Raw genomic sequence first — 20872 nt, 5'->3', positions numbered from 1 at the left:
TTGCATCAGACTAGTACCACACAAGGACTCCTTTCTTTCTTTGATTTTGGCCAAATGAGCAGTGTTTTACACATCATTTACATAGAGTACCAAGAGTACTAATGGAGTTGGCAGAGGGGCCTGTCAAGCCACTCTCCATCATTTATCGGTAGTCCTGGTTAATAAGGGAGGTCCCAGATGACTGGAGGTTTGCCAGTGTAATGCTTAACTACAAGAAGGATCAGAAGGATGATCTGGGGGACTACAGTCTGGTCTTGTTTCTGCGGATAACTATGGAGTGGTTCATCTTGAGTGTACTCATCAAGCACCTACAGGACAACCAGGGGATCAGGCCCAGCCAGCAAGGGTTAATGAAAGACAGCTCCTGTTTGACCAACCTGATGTCCTTCTGTGACCAAGTGACCCACCAAGTGGATGAGGGAAAGGCTGTGGATATTACCTACTTGAACTTTAGTAAAGCCTTTCATACTGTCTCTCACAACATTCTCCAAGAGAAGCTGTCAGCTCATGACTTAGACTGCTGTACTCTTCACTGAGTGAAAAACTGGCTGGCTGGCTGAGCCCAGAGAGTTGTGGTGAACAGAGCTAAATCCAGTTGGCATCTGGCCATAAACGGTGTTCCATGTGACAAAGTGTTGTGACCAGTCTTGTTTAATACTTTTATCAATGATCTGGATGAGAGGATTTAGTGCTCCCTCAGTAAGGCTGCAGATGACACTGAGCTGGGCAGGAGTATTGATCTGCTTGAGAGAAGGAAGGATCTGCAGAGGGATCTGGACAGGTTGTATTGATGAGCTGAGGACAACTGTATGAGGTTGAACAAGGCCAAGTGTCAAGTCCTGCACTTGGGTCAAAACAACTTCATGCAGTGCTACAGGCTTAGAGAAGAGTGGCTGGAAAGATGCCTGGCAGAAAAGGACCTATGGGTACTGGTTGACAGTCAGATGAACATGAGCCAGCAGTGTGCCCAAGTGACCAAGATGGCAAAGAGCATGCTGGCTTGTCTCAGAAACGGCATGGCCAGCAGAACCATGGAAGCGATTCTGCCCCTGTACTGAGCACTGGCGAGGCCACACCTCGAATACTGTGTTCAGTTTTGGACCCTTCACTACAAGAAAAACATTGAGGTCCTGGAGTGTGTCCAAAGACTGGTAACAAAGCTGGCGAAGGGTCTGGAGAACAAGTCTTATGAGGAGCAGCTGAGGGAACCAGGGTCGTTTAGCCTAGAGAAGAGGAAGCTGAGGGGAGACCTTATCACTGTCTACAACTACCTGAAAGGAGGCTGTAGAGAGGTGGGTGTTTGTTTCTTCTCCTGAGTGACAGGTGATAAGATGAGAGGGAATGGCCTCAAGCTGCACCCGGGAAGGTTCAATTTGGACATTAAGAAAATCTTCTCTGAAAGGGTTATCAAGGACTGGAACAGACTGCCCAGGGAGATGATTGAGTCACCATCCCTGGGAGTATTTAAAAGTTGGGTAGATGAAGTGCTTAGGGCTATGATTTAGTAGTAGACAAGTACGGTTGGACTTGATGGTCTCAAAGGTCTTTTCCAACCTAGGGATTCAGTGAAATCTATCGATTATGTTGGTGAAAGTATTTTCATTACTTTACAATAAAACTGACTTCTAAAAGCAGAATTTTTACAGATTTATGCCATTGAGACTGTATGCAAACACAGGGTTACTATCACAATTTTTTTTCTGATGATTAACGAGCATATGAAATGATTGGGGAGACTATGATGCAGCAATACTTTCCTTTGGGGATGGAAAAAAGCAGAAATTGTGAACATAAATTCTTCTCCTGGTGGTTCAAAATTAAACTATATAAGTTGCAAATAGTCCCTACTGCCTGTCAAAGATTCAGAAAACTTCTTTCTCCACAGTCTTAACCTTTCACACTTGACCATTAAGCAATTTCCCACCCTTTTATACAACCAACAATGGATATTCTACTCTATGCCTTTAAAATACTGAATGAGATTAACACAGTCACAAGTCACGTACATGTTATTCACTCTGTACTAGTGATGTTTTTCTATCTCTGACCAGAGGAAAGTGTAAGGAAAGGAGGTATGAACATTCTGGTTCCAAACAGCTATTGCCATTGGTGCCAGTTCCCAATGAGGCACCAAAATTCCTTTCCTTTCCTCACCCCTTTCTTTCTCACTTCTCTGCTCATTTCTTTTTCTCATACTCTAATTAGCCCAAGGGCACTGGCTGAGACTGGTAGAGCTCAGCTTCAGATGGTTATTTATGCCTGCTTGCCACCTCACCACTGCAGCTCAGGCAGCTGTGGAAATCTGATCCTAGGTAGCCGCAGTTTACAAAGCGATGCTTTAAAGGCAACTATCCCTTAGACAGTTCCTCAGTGTTCTTCTGAAGCACTAGAATGGCAAACAGGAAAAAGGATAACCTGGTATAACCGTGAAAATAACACATTTAAGGCTTATATCACTCTTAGGTGAGAAATAAATGGCAAATCTAGGATAGGTCAAAAGCACAGTTAGAGAGCATCATCTCATGTGGCTAATGTCCTATTACTCTCCACACAGGGATCTGGTGCATGAGGGAATTAAAATCCAGATACATATACCAAATATGTTTGCATACTGCCCGTAAGTTCTTCTCCTACAGATTTCAGAAGCCATACTATGCTTAGTCCACAACAGCTATGCATACTCCTCTCTCCAAAAATGGGTTAACTCTGCAAAGATCAGCATTAACTCCCACACATTTCTGTTGGCAATCTATCGGGTTGCTAGGGTAGCATGCTGCGCATAAAGGCTGCTCCCTGGCTGTGTACCCTCCCTGCAGCCACATGAAGCCCTAATTATGAGGTATATATACAGAAGAGTTTCTGTGGGATAAGGAGAAGCATCAACAAATACCCTACTTCCTTTGCTCCATGAGTTACCAACCCTTTGAAGCATTTAGATGTTAATGAGAATTGTTTTCTTTTGCAATGTCATCTAAAGACTCTGCAAAAATCTTTACGGACTCAGAAAATACCTCTTAATTTTTTTTTTTACATACTTTAGTAATACAACTTTATTTATTTGTGCACTTATTTATATTTTTGCCTTTGCCTCCCGAGGGAGAGTGGACGGTAGTTTCTGTCTTCCGTTCAAGTTCTGTTTCACTTTTTCACTGCTGTGTAATCTGAAAATTTCTTCATCTCCTACTTCCCAAAAACCTCTTAATGTCTTAAAGTTGCAGACTCATAGAATGGTTTGGGTCAAAAGGGACCTTAAAGATCATCTAGTTCCAATCTTCCCCACCCACTAGAACATCTAGTTCCAACACCCATACCTCCCACTAGGCCAGGCCACTCAAGGCCCCGTCCAACCTAGCCGTGAACACTTCCAGGGAGAGGGCATCGACAATTTCCCTGGGCAACCTGATCCAGTGTCCTGCTACCCTCATAGTGAAGAATTCTTCCTAATGCCTACTCTAAATCTTCCCGTTCCAATTTAAAGCCATTTCCCCTCACCCTAACACTACATGCCCTTGTAAGAAGTTCCTCCCCAGCTTTCTTGTAGCCCCTTCAGGTACTGGAAGGCTACTATAAGGTTTCCCTGGAGCCTTCTCTTCTCCAGGCTGAACAACCCCAACTCTCTCAGCCTGTTCTCATATGGGAGGTGCTCCAGCCCTCTGATCATCTTTGTAGGCTTCCTCTGGACCTGTTCCAACAGTTCCATATCCTTCTTAAGCTGGAGATTCCAGAACTGGACACAGTACTCCAGGTGGATCCTCATGAGAGCAGAGTAGAGCAGCAGAATCACCTCCCTCAACTTACCACACTTCTTTTGATGCAGCCCAGGATACGGTTGGCTTTCTGGGCTGTGAGTGCACACTGCCGGCTCATGTTGGGTTTCTCATCTATGAGCACCCCCAAGTCCTTCTCTGCAGGGCTGCTCTCAAACACATCATCCCCCATCCTGTATTGAAGCCACAGATTGCCCCAACCTAGGTGTAGAACCTTGCATTTGGCCTTGTTGAACCTCATGAGGTTCACACAAGGTCACTTCTCTAGTTTGTCCAGATCCCTCTGGAAGATATCCCATCCTTCTCGTGTCCAGGATGAAGTCATTACAGGTAAGCATAGGGATGATTTAAGCATCAGGTTCATGATTATGTCTGCAGTTAAATGCAAAGAAGCAGTGGTGGAAGAATTGTCTATTCCTGGATGCCAGAGGCTTATATGCTAGCACAGCTCTACCTGCTGCTCCAGAAGGAAAATTATGAAACTGAGATTCTTCTGTATTACTACACTAGCACATACATCTAATTGCCAAATACTGTTAGAGACTATATATGCCAACATGGACAACATTCCACATTTCTTAAATATTCAGTTATTCAACCATACAGATTTCTAGAATATAAAAGCTGAGAAACAGAATAGGACAGTCCTAGAACTGAGAAAAAATCATAGGTGAATACCTTGAACAGCAGAGAGGCATAGAGGAATTACTCTTTGATATACAGTATAAATCCTTTCCAAATCCACACAGGTCAAAAATGCTAGTTGTCATATATGTTTTATAGCTTAGCATCTTTGTTTGCTTTATACTTAAGATGCCCTCAATGTATATCCTCACAAGTATAGCTAGATTGGAATGAGAAGCTTAGAAAGATTTATAATGTTGCCAGAGCTGTCGTATTGCCTATGAAAAGCAAATGTTTCATCATAAGAACTATGAAAGTATTCTGCTTGCCATTTCTTTCAAAGTATGTTTTTCTTTTTTTTTCTTAACCTAAACTGCAAATATCAATGCTTTTGAGACTAAAAGGTAAATTATTAATAATAATTAGAACTGCTGCTTTTTCTCTGTCTCGTGGACGGAGATCACAGTCATAAAAAAACACTGACAGAATTAAGTTTGAAACATTGGCAGAATTTGCACCCATGAGTTATTGTTTTCTTACGTCTAGCTTATGTAAACCGAATCCTCCTTAGTTCCTTTCTGCTGTTTTCCTGTACTCATATCTAGGTTCATACTGGAAGAGCTTCATCTATTTATGCTTCATACATGATACTGTGTGAAATTTCTTTACGTTTGCTGGAATTCATCCCCCAAAAGACATAAAAGACAATAAGATCTAAGCACAACTTTCAGTCATGATCTGCTACTATATGTTTACTTGCCTGACAAACACAGAAACAGTAATATTAATAATGGTATTTTTTAAGTATGTACATTGATCTCTGCAGGTTTCTCTTATTTATATAGCCAAATATCTACCACATAACAATTACGATGTCATAAGTATTTGGTTAAGTTTTGCAGTTCTTTCATGAAGATTTTCAGCAGGCAATCTTCACCAAAAAAAAAACCAAAAAACAAAAAACAACCCAAAACCATATACTTTGGGAAACAACCCAAAATACATAGTAGTTCTCTGAACATCTAGAAGTTTGATAGCCCTTTTGGGGAAACAAGAAAAGACAATGATTCCGAGGACATTTTATCTAAAAGACCTAATCAATTTGCTGACAGGGGAACACCTCAAAGAAGAGGAAAACTCATATTTAGAAGTTGAAGTCCCTATATGATTCAGGGACCAAGGTTAGCACAGTATTGAAAATATGAACAGACTAAAGATTTCCTGGCTTGGCAGTACTGAGAAGAGACTAGTATTTGTAGCCTCAGCAAAGTGAGGATACTCAGAACTTGGAAAGAGGCCATTAAGTAGATTGTAAAACTATACAGATTTTGTCTCCCCAAGCATCTCCCTAGGAAAAATAACTTGTTTAAAATGTTTCTATGCCATAATTTTTAATACTTAAATGTAACAATCTTCTAATCGTGCTACTCAAGTACTTCTTCACAGCACCCTAAGAGTACAACCAAACTGCCCTCCCACAATGTACAACATCAATAGTGATCAACAGCAGTCAATGAATTCTAGTTTTGTGTACTTCAAAACATCTATGATCTTATGTTTTTACTTTAACCGATGTTAAAAATGATGCTACAGAAAAACCAAACAGTGCCAAGTTTCTAAGGTGAAATGTAAAACTCACTTTTTAAATGTGATCTTTTGTGCTTTGTTTTTAAGTCTTCGTTTTGTTGTGATTTCTCTTTTGCCAGAGGAGAGGGTCTTTCCAACTTCCCCTCTCAGGCATGGATCTAAATGGAATATTTATGTGAAAGGTTTTGGTTTTTATTTTATAACAGCTGAAGTTTCAGTATACTTGACTTAAGAGGTATTATTATTTTGTGCTGGATTCAAGTTGGAGAATTGGAATATATTTACATAGTGACAAAAATGTTCCCTTTTAGAGAACCATGGCTTCGTTCATTATGTGAATTTCCCTCCACTTATTTTTCTCTGGCCTTACAGTGAGTAGCCCCATTTCAAGATAACAGCTGTCTCATCCATCTTCTTTGTATTCCTATGTTGGAGTGTTTTCTACATATACAAAAGCAAAAATCTGAAATAGAAAAACTATCTCCAGTTGGGGAACATAGTGAATGAAGAAAAATCTCTAGGGGAACTAGCACAGGAAGAAACTAACTGCTGCTTTTTACATTTTCTTTCCCACAAAACCAAACAGAAGCTAGTTTGCCCTGGGCATTTTTCTTTTGACATTGTGTAGGATACATATTCCTGTCCATTTATATTCATCAGACCTAAACGTGGAAACTGCTATCATGCCAGCAAAGAACCAGAGTCAGAATCTAACTCCTGTGGTTCTCTGGTGTATGATAACGTGATCTCCATGACTGGAAATTTTCTTGATGTCCTTGTGTGGCGTGAAGATAATATCAATACGTCTGAGTGAGATTAGCAATATCCATTCGGTTTCATGCTGGGACATGAGAGAGAATGAACTAAAAGGTTAGAAAGTACCACAGTCATCAAAGAATGGATGTCTTTTTTGAAATAATTCCTCGGCTATAATAGGACTTAACAAAACATTTTCTGCAGCCCCCCAAATTTAGAAATAAAACTGTTAAAAACCTTTATCTATTACTCATCACAGAGTAAACCAGCAACAGAAGCAGAACATATCATTAGAATGAAATGCATTTCCTGCTTGCAGGAGTAGTTCTGTTTTGACAGATATCCACTAGGGCTCCAAAAGAAGCCTTTTGCACTATTTTGGGGACTTCCAGTAAGCCATTTTGCTGAAACACCATCAGCTCACCATTCCATAAATTTTGCAACTTGAAGCAAAACAAACTGTGCGTGCTTTACGTTTTCTGCCCCTTCCGTTCATCAGGAAAGCAGGAGCTTCCTGAAAAATTTAAGCATGGACAACTACTAGACTTCGAAGTGGGTTTTGGACCACTGAATATTCACATTATCTGAGTCTTATGAGAAAACATTACAAAGGTAACACAGCTCTGAAAAGCAAGTTGGAATGTTATACCCTCATCCAGTGTGAAGACTGCAGCTTGGATATCCAGTGTGAACACTGACACAGTCACACAGGAAGCCAGACTGGTAGCACAGAAAGAAAGATGTTTCAAGAGCATATCTCACGTTAATGAAGTTCACTGGACATGGGAGACCTAAAAAAAAACCCTTTCCTACTGACTTATTACATGAATTCTTCTCCAATGTGACAGAAAGCTCAACTTTTCCATATATGTCTCAGATGTTACATTAATCTGTGTTCCTTGGGTTTGTCATCACTTTCCTATGAGCATTTTAACTGAAGTTCATAATTTGCTCTAAAGGGCTTTACATGTTTCTTTACTGAGGTGGTACAAAAATGAACAGAAGATCAAAGTTGAGTATTAAATAAATCAAAAGCATAGTTTTACAAACACTTAGAATGGAAAAGTGTTGCATTTACAAAACTGTCAGATTCATTATTCAGTGTATTTACTTTTCTAATACTGATTCCAGACTCTGCAAAGGCAAGAGTATCACGAACACAACAGAGGAAGGTAGAATACTGCAAACTGCTTTGTCTTTCCTGCAAGACATTTCAGTCCGGGATAGGCTATGTTACACAGGACTTACATCCATCTTTTCCATAAGAGCAGGTAGCCAGAGATGTCAAGCCTGTACAAAGCTGTACATCAGTGAGCTTAAACATGGGGAGTTTAAATTTTCAGCACAAGGATTCCCAGGGAAGAATACTTCCCCGGGGAGAAATATGAAAACAAAGAAAAAAAGAACTGTTTTACTGTCTGTAAAAAAAACCCACAAGCTAAACCTAAAGCACTGATGTTTTAGGTGTGGATAAACATTTTCCAAGTGAATGACTACATTTTACAATAATAATTAAAATGATAACATAACATGCAAGAAATTAATGCTAAATATGGTGCTAGAACAAAAACCAGAGATTATGAAGTTTATAGTTAGGCAGTTCAAAAAGTCCAGCTAAGCAGAGATGAAAATAAGAAACGAGTTCATAAATGCAGAATGAAGAATGACAGGGAAAAGGGATGACTAATAAGAAACAAAGTAAAATAGAACACGCTTTAATCAGGAAAAGAATGGTAACAAAATTCCAAATTAAAATTCTGATTCCAATGAGAATTTTTGGACATAATTTAATTCCTATGATTTATGATTTCCTCAGTAGAACTACAGCACTGAGACACTGTGGGTTTTATATTAATAGAAAATGATAAATACCACTGCAATCAGTAACACCGACTTTCTCTTTCATCAGCTAGTGGTCTGGTGCTGATCAGATGATGAAATCAAGGACAGAGAATCACTAAACCAGACGGAGAAAGCATTTCTAATATGATTTAAACCAACAGCAACAATAACAACAGAAACACAGGAGCTTTCTCATTTTGTTTTAGTTCACTTCTATTTATAACAGTGTCATTTCATTTATGCTTATGAAAAGTGTGTATAAAATCCTTACCTAATACTTATATTAACCACAATTTCTCCCTTCTGAAAAAGATAAATTAAAGCATAATCCAAATACAAGAGAGAGATAAGGTTTTATTTTTATGTCCTCCCCTGTATTTTTACAACAGGAAATATACATACACAAATTACAAGAAATCAATATTTTTACTCTTTCCCACTCCATTGGTCAAATAGCAAAATAATTAGAAAAGGTCAATACATCCCACTGTTTGTGATTTGAATTGACTGAATGAGAGTGTGACAAGTCTAAAAGACCAGCAAAAAACACACAGAATCTCCCTCATTAGATTTTGCACAACAGTGACTACAGAGAGCCATGAATACACAGTACTATGAATAATAAAACATCTGTGAATTACATAATGTCACTAAGTATGTTCCAAATGGTATGCATATATTAACCCACAAATACAGGCTGGTACTTACTCAATACAAAATCAGCAACAAAATAATGGTGTTTCTCAAAGGCCCTGAAGTCCATTATGCTATCCAAATCACACATATTGCTCTAAGGAATGATGTTATTGTTATAATAATAAATATAATACCAAGAGCTTTTAGTGACAGTAGTGGTATCTTTGGGAAATTCACCAACTTCAATGTAACAGTTTAAGTAAATATATTTTCTTCTTACATGCTCAACTGCCTGGGGTCTACAAAGAACAAAACTAATATGAGGAAGTCTATATATATATTAAGACAATACTTTCACAAAAACTTCACATTGCCATTGAAATGTACAGTCAACCTACTAACACATAGCACCTTCTGACAATCAAAAAGTCCTTCTTTGTATCACTGCAGACTGCACACAGCTTGATTGGAACCTGCTGTTTTAGAAGCACCACTACCCCACCACCACTCCCTGGTGCTAAATTATTTTAGGATTTGCATGCTTGCTGTTAGCTTTAATGAATTATGTGCTTCTTTTTCATTGCTGAAGCCAAGCCTCTTTTTAAGCAGCTATAGTAGCCTTTTGACAGTGTAATCAGAACTGGATCAGTAATTATAATGGGGGGTAAAAAGAATGATTATTCTAATGTGTATTCTTCTTAAAATGATGCATTTATAAACAAGAACATAGGACTCTTGTTTCAAACACAAGTCTGAGACCCCTAGAGACTTAAATTAATACTATATTGAAAAAAGTCACTTCTTTTCTGCCCCTATGAAATTAACTAATCTTTCAATTATTAGAAACATATCACTTTATAAAAATACAAAGCATGTGTTATTATTCTATTATGTGTTGATAGATACCATTACATAGAAAAGTCTTTAATAAGGAGTAGCACACTGTTCGTCCTCATCTAGTCGTACTTAGCATCAGACAATTTGCCAATTTACCACACTAAGACCAGATCCAAAACCCACTAAAGTCACTGAAACACTTTTTTATTTTCTTGACACAGAAATAGGTATTTTAAAAGATTAATTCTATTCACCCTTGCATTCCAGCATGCAGCACTCCAAGCTCATGTCACAACTGCCTCCTCACATGTTTTAACCTTCGTGGTTAGGAGAGATTTATCCAGTTAAAGAAGTGAGGCTACAAGAGTTATGAAATCAACAGATGGCCTCAGACAAAATGTATTTAAAAAAGATTTTAATTTCTAATGAAAATAATTTGGGATTGAGTATGTAACCAAAACTCAAGTATGTATTTGATTTTATCCCAGAAAAAATTCAAGACAGATCATCCAGGTTACCATATGGACTGTATTTCATTCCTCCTATTAAAAGTAGATTAGAGAAGGGCTAAAGCTACTTATAATATTTGAAGCTTACGAGTATTAATTTGAATAAGATAATAGATGAGGGAAGCATGATTGGCAGCCATTCCAATCATGCTACACGAAGTACAAATCTCTTCAGTAGAATTTCAATGGATTGTAAAACTGCGTATCAAAAGATCTAGTAGTAATTTATCTTTCATTTTTTAATACAGTAATACTTCTTCAGGTTTCATTATTCACTTTATTTTCCTCTAGGGAAAAAAATACCCTTTTTATGTTCCACCTTAAAATAAAATGCACTGTTGCAAAGATCTACCATGAAAATTTGGAAATGTACACTGAGATATGTGCAACATAAAAAAATCTGTACCTGTTCAAACATCATGAAATACACATAGCGAGTTAGGAACTTGGTATCAGATGCCAGACATTGATGTCCATGTCAGGGGACTTGAATTGCAACTGCCATCCCTTTCCTGGTTATGGCATGTAGGGAAGCAGCCACTACATCTGTACAGGCCTTGAGAGACAGATGTGCAAGCCAGAGAGATGATACAGATGTCCTGACTTTCCCACCTGCCGCCTGGCTGAATTCACACTAGTTATTGCAAGATGTGGATGACCATCTGTACATCTGTCTAGTACTGACACTTAAAGGTCATATTTTTTAAAGAGTTAATCACTGGAGTAAGTCATAGTGATCGGTTTTTTTTTTTTTAAATTCAACCCTTCATGCACTATAATAGCTTTTGTAATTTTCTCTCACTGCAATCCAACATGGCCAGAATATCTTCTATTCTGCAGAGTCAGTAGCTCATGCATTAAAAGATTTTAATTATATTTCAAATGAATTAGACAAAAATTAAATGGTTACACTTTAAGGACAATTCTCTGGGGTTTTTTTTGTCATCATAGTAATGGGAAAAACATCAGTATTCTGAAAATGTCAAAGCTGAAATTATTATGCCAGAGCTCAAGATTCTGATTTTTTTTAACTTCAATCTACAAAAGCACTGTACATGTGCAGATGAAGTGCCCCAAAACTTTGTAAAAATAGGGCATCAATCAGCAAATTCCCATTGACATTCACACACCATGAACAGTATTTATTCAATCAATTTTCATCATATTCTGTAATGTAAGACGTTTTATATCTATTCATTATACCAGACAGCTGAGGAACAGAAATCTAAGGTGACTTCTTTTACCCCAAAAAAATCAGGTCAGTGTCATCAGGAAGAATGCAGTGCAAGATCCTCAATTCTCACTTCCCAGTTCTATGTCATAAACTACGCTATTACAGATTATTAATTTGAAATTAATGTAGTTCATGCTATAAATGCAACCTTTACAGAAATATGTCCTATTGTGTGCATGTATTATATATAAATGTAAAAATCTAAAAAATAAAATCAAGGGAATTCTAGAAAGTTAATAAACTAAATGGCATTTCAAAAATCTTCCATCTTCTTTTAAGCCTTGCTAATGTATCTTCTTTGTGCATCACTTATAGTAATGATTTCTACAAAGCTGAGGTCCTGAGATTACTGTCTGACCTCCCATAGTGTTAGACCCTGGTTTTGGAAGGTTTTTTTTACCTTGGAACATATTACAATAAGCCACACATTCAAAGCTACCACAGCAAATTAATATAAAAATCGTCCTAACAACATGTATAAAACCAGCATATATTTGTCAAAAGCCATCCTACTAGAAATAACTTTCTGAGTAAAATCAAAATCTGTCTGGTGCTGTTCACTGACAGTTCTAATCTCAGTGAGAATTATTCAAAGCAAAATGCAGAAGGCAGTATTGGAAATGCTCCACAATCCAAGACAAAATGAAATTGTGTTATATTTAGAAACTAAATTTACTTTTAAAATCATAGAATCATAGAATAATAGAATCATAGAATAGTTTGGGTTCGAAGGGACCTTAAAGATCATCTAGTTCCAACCCCCCTGCCATGGACAGGGAGATCTCCCACTAACTCAGGCTGCCCAAGGCCCCATCCAACCTGACCTTGAACACCTCCAGGGATGGGGCAGCCACAGCTTCCCTGGGCAAATGAGAGATTAAAATTTAAAATTAAAAATGAGAGATTAAAATTTAAAATACGGTGCATTAGTATCACACATATGTTTTCTACTATTTTATTTCAATATTAACATCAGAAATTACACCATCAATATTAGAAAAATAAAGGAAAACTAGAGACTGCTCCAAGAGAGTTTATTTGTTTTAGCTCCCTGAATACACTTCCAAGTTCTGCGGGAATGCTCTGATACCTGTACATAATACAAGCACAAGCTTTGCTCAATAGCTATGGTCAGATTAATAAAAACATCCAAACAGATCTCTGAAAGACAACAAACTGAACTCAACAGGTAACCAGCAATTATCAACTCCTCATCGCTGCAAGATGCTTGGACCAACTTCACATACTTTTAATCATCTGAAATGCATGGTAAGCATGGCATGATGTCACAAAATGACATTAATCTATGGACACATATAACTATATTATTTACAATCTCCTTTCATTATCCTCTCTAGACTGTAAACTCTTCATCATGCGTAGGAAACACCTAACTAATTGCACCAGGAAATCTACCCCTTTTATTCCTCAATACTGCCTATAGCTGCTTCTTTCAGACTCCCTGGAGTTTTAGTTCACAACTTTCTAATGCCCTCCACAGGGACCATTTCAAAATGAAGGATGGAAGAAGGATGAAGGTGTACAAGAAAAACACCGAGTCTCCACAGCTTGTCTGTTTTCCTCTCTATAATGTAGGCTCCTCAGGACGAAACCTATACATAGCTGTGTCACTGCCAGCACTGAGTATATAATCAAAGGTTTCACATACTATTGAATTAATTACTTTCATACTATGTCTTTTTTTTCAATTTGTTGAAAGCCTTTACCCACTAATAATGTCATAAATTCACACTTCCCAGTTATGAAACCTCAAATAAAAACAAATATACTATTTTTGAAACCAACATAAAATACTGTTTAATTTGCTTCTCTAATATGATATTTTAGAAAAAAAGTGATACCCTATAAAATATCTTTTTTCTTAAATGCATCATGGTAAAATCTAAAGCATTCTTTGATGAAATTGCACTGAAGTATATATACAGAACTGTCCCATATACATAAAGTTGGAAATTAATCTGTTTCAAACAATTTGGCCAGGAGGCAGTTTACAGATGTTAAGCAAAAAAGGATTTGTTCTTAAAAAAACATTTCTCCCAACTTCCGTGAAACAGAGGACATCAAAGTATTTCTACAAGATCATATTACTCTTTACAGACATTTCTGTGGATCTCATCACCTGATAAAGTATCCACAAAACAAAATGGATCAAATTATTTGCTCTGATTGAGATAATGAAAATGTATTCTCTATTTTCACAGGTGTAGCACCAAAGAAGTGGATACTGGTGCACACCTGAGAATGAAGACTCAATCTCTAGGGTTTCTAGCCCTGCAATAGCTAGTACAAGCCTAGCTTTTTGCCCCTCCATGAAAATGGCTCTGTGAGGCTGGTAAAGTCAAATACATGAACTATCTTCTTTGACTAGATGTATGTTAATGCAAACTGAGATGAGACATTTCTATTTAAACATGTTTCATGTTAACTGACATTAAACTTGATGCAGAAATATTTTGAGCTTAAATACATTTAAAGTTCCTCTGAGATCAAATGTCTCTGTAGTCTTAGGGAGAGAGACATCTAAAAATGTTTCATGCTAAATATCAGAGAACCAACTCGGGCTAATGTGAATGGGTGCCCAGAGTTGCCTACTTCTCACAATAAAATCTCTCAGTTGTGGAACTATACAGCTAGCTTAGACGAGACACTGATCTTTACCATAATCATAATCTACCCGTTAAAATCATGCAAGGGCAACCAGTTACATGCTAACTCCCTTCTTAAAAGTGGAAGCTCAGACTGGGACAGATCAGACTAGAGTCACCTTTTCTCCCTGTAGACTTTTTCCATTCTCACAATACAGGACAGATAACAGAAGAAAATCACCATTCTTCTAGCAGTAAAAATTAAAAGCAGATGGACTTTTATGATGTAGAACTATGCCACACACTCTTCTGAGGTGTTCTAGTCTATATACTACCCATCAGCTCATTTTTGCTAAAAATAAAATTGCTCTGAACGGTATTTAAGAAGTGATATTTTTTTTTCCCAGAGACAATTGTTTGTGTACAGTTTCACAGTTTAAAGAAAGGTTCTGTTGTGTCAAAATCCAATTTGTAGTCCTGCTAATTTCCTGAACAGGAACTCTGCAATATATATCATTAAGCCTGATAAGATAGGCTTGAGAGCATAATTAGATTTACTGAAATCCTCCAGAACAGTTCGCATTTCTCAGAGATAATATATAGATAAATATAGTATAAATATGTATAAATAATAGAAATATTTTGGACATTGGCTTGGTTGGTGCTTGCTACCCAAAATTATGTTACTGGGATAAACTGATGCTCTTTAAATGTGGAAAAATAATCTGATTTGGAAGAAAATTAATTTAAAACTAGATTTGAAAACATTAACACCTTCCTTGAATTCCACCACTCAAGATTACAGAGGGCTCCCTTATAAGTGCTAGGGGACATAATGGACTTTTTTTTTTTTCCCATTAGCATCATAACTCCCTTGGAAGGGGTAACAAACTGCTTTTCTGTGATAGATACCTCTGATGCCATTTCTAAGAACTAAAGATCAAAGGAAAACTAACTGCTAAAATAGTAATTTACCAGGGTACAATAAAGAATAGTAATTTTATTATGGTTTCTTGACATTTTCAGATATATTCTAACTAAAACAAATAGCTTAATTTTAAACAACAGAACTGTGTAGGCATGTTTATGGTGTTAGAAAGGATTATTTAAGGAATTCATCATATATTACACTACTAATGTAGAATCTTGCAGAATATTAAGAACAGTATAGAAGCTGGAACAGCATTTCCCATAATTATATTTTTCCTTATAAGTAATATCCAAAGTCAAGTATAATGTCTGTAAACACAAGAGGTTAAATTTTTCCCCAGTGCAGGGGAGATAATTTTCAGTTTGTAAGTATGCATAGTAAGTATATATTGGAAATTTAAAAGTAGCCACTGCATTTGAGAGTACAAAGCTATCTTTTACTATCTCAGCAAAATTCAGTCAACCTAATGGTTCTCAAATGAGTAATGGGTTAAAGCACAGATTATCACAGCAGACTTCTTAAATTCTGAGTAAATCCAAACCTTTATGCTTTCAGGTCTCAATGGAGTTTGCAGGAACAGAAGGGACAGAGATTTTTTTTAAACTGTTTAATTTTTAATGAACTTTTGCAAACCGGAGACTAAAATTTAGTCTAGGTGGCAGAAGTTTGCTTAATTTAATCCCTTAGTTTTGGTTTGAAGGATAGGATAGCGAGTTGAGTACTTCTGAGAAGACCATATCTACTTCTCCATCCATATTTAAATTTGTGATTGGCATCAGTGAGAATACCTTTACAAACTGTGACATTACAGAGTCCCCAGAAGTACAACCATTAAGAAGAGAGGTCTTGTGCCACAAAGCTCCATTTCCTGCTAGCTACCGCTTCCTATACTATTCCTGCTAATAATATATCTAACTTGTCGTTTAACTAGCTAAAGTAATTGCATATCACAACTTCCCTAATAATGTGTTACTGACAGATCTTGTTCTTTAGTGCTCTTGTTATAAAAGCATGAAAATAAAGTGATACTAAAAGAAAAGTTGTCATATAAGCAGTCTCACTGGGTTTAGTTGGAATGTTCATACAAGTAAGGCAAGTCAGATTTGGCTTTATAAGCTCTAACTTAAGCTCATAAAAGGTATATAAAAGAAAATGAAAGGCATATGGATGTATTTTTTTTTTCCCCCCAATCATCCATGCAGGACAATAGCAAACAGAAAGTAGACTGTCACTTGTCACAAGTAGGCTCTCACTCCCTCATTCTGACAGGAAAAAAAAAGACATTGCTCAACAATGAAGAAGCCTTAGGGAGCAAGGAGGAATGAAATAGTTGAAAAAAGCTGTATCACCACTTGTAATTCTGAAACTCCCACTGTCTTGCAAGTTGATGTCACACAAGAAAAAAATCCTTCATTTGGTCTCCCACTGTTTTGCTGACCTTTCCCCATTGGTGTTGTAGCAGGAGGCAATATAAAAGTGCTTTTATTCCATACAAATCGCTTGGCTGCTAAACTCTGTGAAATCTGAAAATTACAGTAGCTGCACAATCCTTTTCAAGGATCCTCTCTTGGTAATTGCTTCTGACCATAAAATTAAATATAGAAGAATGAAATTGCAATGAACACAGAAGACACTATTTTTATTTCATCCTGGTTGCAGAATAATTTTATTGAAATACAAAGTTGCTCTATCAGAGGTAATAATCTGACCAGAGGTCCTTAACATGTCACTTTACACTTTATAAGTTAAACTTTTTTTCTCACTGAGATAATGTCTATATTCAGAGAAAATCACAAATATATTTGCATACTTAATGTATTTCATTCTGTAATATGTTACATATAACATATTTTTTGTCACTTTTTCTCATCTTTAGGTAAGCTTTGCAACTCATGAAACATGGTCAATGGATTACTGGTATTTCATATGCCATTTTTAACCATCCTTTGACATAAAGAGTTAGAAAATGCAAAAGAAACGCTCTGTGTGTAGGTTTTTTGACAAGGCTGCTGGTACCAATTTTTATAGGTTCCATGATATTCCTAAACAATACATCTCAACTGAGAACAATTATTTTCTTGAACTCTTTTACATCTTTTCCTTCTCATTCTTAACCTTAATTTCATTTCTCTTTCTATTGTATTAATTTCCACAGTTTCTTTTATGCAGAATTATTAAAGGGCTCAATGTGTTCTCCTTTCAATGAGTTCCAGGCTAGCAATCAAGGTTAAATAAACAAAGTACATGTAGAAAACCCGAATCAATTAAAAAAATGAAAGAATTGATTCTTTTATTTTAATTTTGCTCATTGATTTTGTTCACAGAAAAAAAATCAATATAGCAGTATACAGTCTTTGAAGTCTGATAATATATCTCAGTATAATAAAGAGGTCAAAGCCTCTACTGTATCATAAATTACTCCACTTGGAACTAATTACTACAAGTGGAAAAAAGTGGCAGACTAAGAGTTTTGAAGGGATAAACACAAAGGATGAACTAATTCAGACATAAATGCATAACAATCAGAAAGAAAAAGTGGGTTTCAGCATTGTTCATACAGTTGAAAAATCATATTATGAAGGAAGGCAAGTTATAATATACACTTTAGTTACAAATAGAATATAGTTTCTGCACACAGTTATACCAGCTTTACATCAGAAACTTAAGTGGGCTGAAGTTATGCTTTATTAACTATCCTGTGATTCTGTGATCCATAAGAAAAAATATAAACACCTAAAATATCCTCTTTTTTCATTCCTTATGATGAAGGACATGAATTAATAAATAATTTAAGAGAAAATATTCAGCCTTTCTTTTCTTTAAATCTTAAGCTGATACACTATATAGTGTAATATCCAAATATCTATATAAAATAAATATAAAAATTGGAATATGTATATATAAAATTGGAGTTGGCTATTCTTTGCCTTTATATGATGTATATAGCTTAATGGTGACTGCAGAGTCAGAGGTTTTCCCTACATGTCGTTTTCATATTCGCAGTTGTACAATCCTTGGCACAGTTATTCTAGTCTAGAGTAATTTAGCCAAATGAATTAACTTGAGTTTAACAACCAAACTGTGTGTGTATACATTGATTTCCTTATTAGCTGGTGGAGTCACTTAGCATGGTTTGGTTTCTCCCCCATTTCTATGTGTGTTTCCTTGTAGAGCCATTTTTCTCAGCAAAACCTGAAGGACCCAAGGCTAGTTCCACTAATTCCTCTCCTCTCCTCTACTCTGTCTCATATGCCCAGGCAGCACACAGATTTTCAAATGCTAAGACTGTTTCTGGATTTCCAAAAATTCAGTCCTCGGGTATAAATTTTTTACTCTGTTTATCTAGTACATCATCAGGGCGATTCACTTTTTCAGCAAACCACAAATACTTACTTGATTCAAACACTGAAAATTCAATCTTGATCACACTCATCTCCTAGTTACTAATTGAAGCAATCATCTAATCAAATTTCAGTCTTTTCAAAGACGGAACAAAGCAGAAAACGGTGAGTTTTTCATTCTATTCATACTCCTAAATTAGATGGTATTTGATCCTGTTCCTCTACTAGAAATAATTTCTGCCTACCAAACCTCTCTCACACACTGTTTGTTTTTCTGGCTTTTCTTAACTCTATTTACTATCTCTCCAAATGCATCCAAAATGTAATCTGAATCTCTTGTTTTCAGGGTTCTTTAAAATAGCTTATAATGTATTTTCATTTTCCATTTTTTCAATTAAAAAAAAACTTAGCTTTGCTTTCAAGGTCCACTTAGTTCTGCAGTAACCCTGCCCGCTGGGAATCAATTTCTTAGCATGAGAGTAAGGAGACTTCATGTATCTTGTCATCCAACATCCCTTAGAGTTGGAGTTTCCTTTTATAAATAATTCACTTACGAGCATATATATTCATTTTATATGATTCCTCAATGTGGCCAGGGTGCTGTGTAGTCTGCAATGTATCCACCTACAAAAAATACAAAAATATATGTCTGCTTACCAGGATGTGAGTCGGGTTTGTCTAATCTCATCTTGTATCATGGATCTTATAAGTGAGTAAAAAGATTCCTCTTCTTTCTCTAAGGTCCAAACATACTCAATAAAATAACTATTTGGTAGTGAAAACACAATAATTACATATTGTTTAAGAAAAAGAAGGAATTAAGTGAACTATGTCCAGGAACAGGATGGTTTTAAATCATAAAAAAATTTCAGTGATACATATGTTCTTCCTCTTCTTAGTTATAGTTACAGCAGACAGAGTAAAAAAAAAAAATATAAATTTTTCAAAAGTGACAACCAACTTTTCTCCATGAAGTCATGGGTTAAATAGTGCAGTAAGTTGCTAATGACATCAGGTAGTTGAAAAAGCAAAGAATAGGGATTTTATAAGAAAACAAACAAGAACCTCTTCTTCCCTCTCATCCACCTCACATTCCACCAAAGGGAGTGATTAAGCCAGATTTAGAAGGCAACATACAATGACAATTCTGAAAATGTCTAAGTTATTCAGAATGCCAGCTATCAACTATGATGCTACAAGATGGCCATAAAGAAAATGGAAAATTAAGGGGAAATGTGTTTCTTTTGAATAACTTTGATAAATACATTTATCAAGGAAATGAGACACTAAAGAGACAGGCACATCTAGCGATAAACAGTGAAGGTTTCTGTCCAACATTCTTCAAAAGCATCTCTTAAAATATCACTCAGAAATGGGTCATCTTCACAAAAACATTAATCTATTATTTGTTGGTTACATAACATGTTTGGTTGGCATTCATCAGACAGTCTTTTCAGCTTTTCTAATAATTTTGTGCTATTAATAATTTACATTATTATATTATCACTTATAAGACCATATTATCCAATATTTTAGTAATTCACTTCTTCTAATCTATTACACACACACAAAGTTAAAACTTTAGCAATGTCAAGCATCTCTACAAAGCAGCTTTTACTCTATGAACATAATCCATAAAAGACTCCCAAATGTCCTCAAATAAGCAATGTCTGTTCCTCAATCTTAATATGATCTTCTTACAAGGAGCCATCTGGGACAAGCAAGCAAAACATTCTGCTTTGGTTACAGAAGAAATATATTTACCCTTCAGTAAAACTCTTCATCATCATCAATCCAATTATATGCAAACTTCTTTGTTCAGTTTCCACTGGTTTTGTTTGACTAAATGGGAAAAACACTACACTGGGCAAAAAAGGTCTGTAGCAATATAGGTGATGTATCTATCTATGTATCTACCTTGATCAATCTACGTCTGTATCTATCATTTAAGTACGATGAATACCTCAAAGTTTCTAGCTTCAACAGTTATTCAAATTCATATGAAAAAAAAAAAAATTAACTTTAAGGAGACTGCATTCACTGAAATAGTAGACTTGTCCTGTATGCAATCAACGAGGATCTGCAAATAGGCATTTTAAATATCTTTATCCAACATACAAACATAATTTTGAGGATTTGGTGAACTTGTAAGATGATTCTGAGGCCAAAAAGGTTTACAAGGGTAACAGATTTTTTTTGTAA

The 20872-nt window shown here is 36.2% G+C and overlaps 1 protein-coding gene across 6 annotated transcripts in view; it reads right to left on the bottom strand.

Moving 5' to 3' along the window:
- Positions 1-20872, bottom strand: part of PCDH7 (protocadherin 7) — a 278809-nt gene that overhangs the window by 205925 nt on the left and 52012 nt on the right. The window contains exon 2 of one of the 6 annotated variants that reach the window (XM_054064272.1): positions 17018-19294. The exons of the other annotated variants lie outside the window; for them this stretch is intronic. Coding sequence (XP_053920247.1) covers positions 19217-19294 — 78 coding nt within the window. The 3' untranslated portion in view covers positions 17018-19216. Of the gene's footprint in view, positions 1-17017; positions 19295-20872 lie in introns of those variants that run through there. 6 annotated transcript variants of the gene reach the window in all.

This window comes from Cuculus canorus, chromosome 4 (genome assembly GCF_017976375.1).
Source record: "Cuculus canorus isolate bCucCan1 chromosome 4, bCucCan1.pri, whole genome shotgun sequence".
NCBI classification, from domain to species: Eukaryota; Metazoa; Chordata; class Aves; order Cuculiformes; family Cuculidae; genus Cuculus; species Cuculus canorus.
The sequence above is the reverse complement of the archived record's forward strand: the minus strand, read 5'-3'. Positions and strand labels throughout refer to the sequence as shown.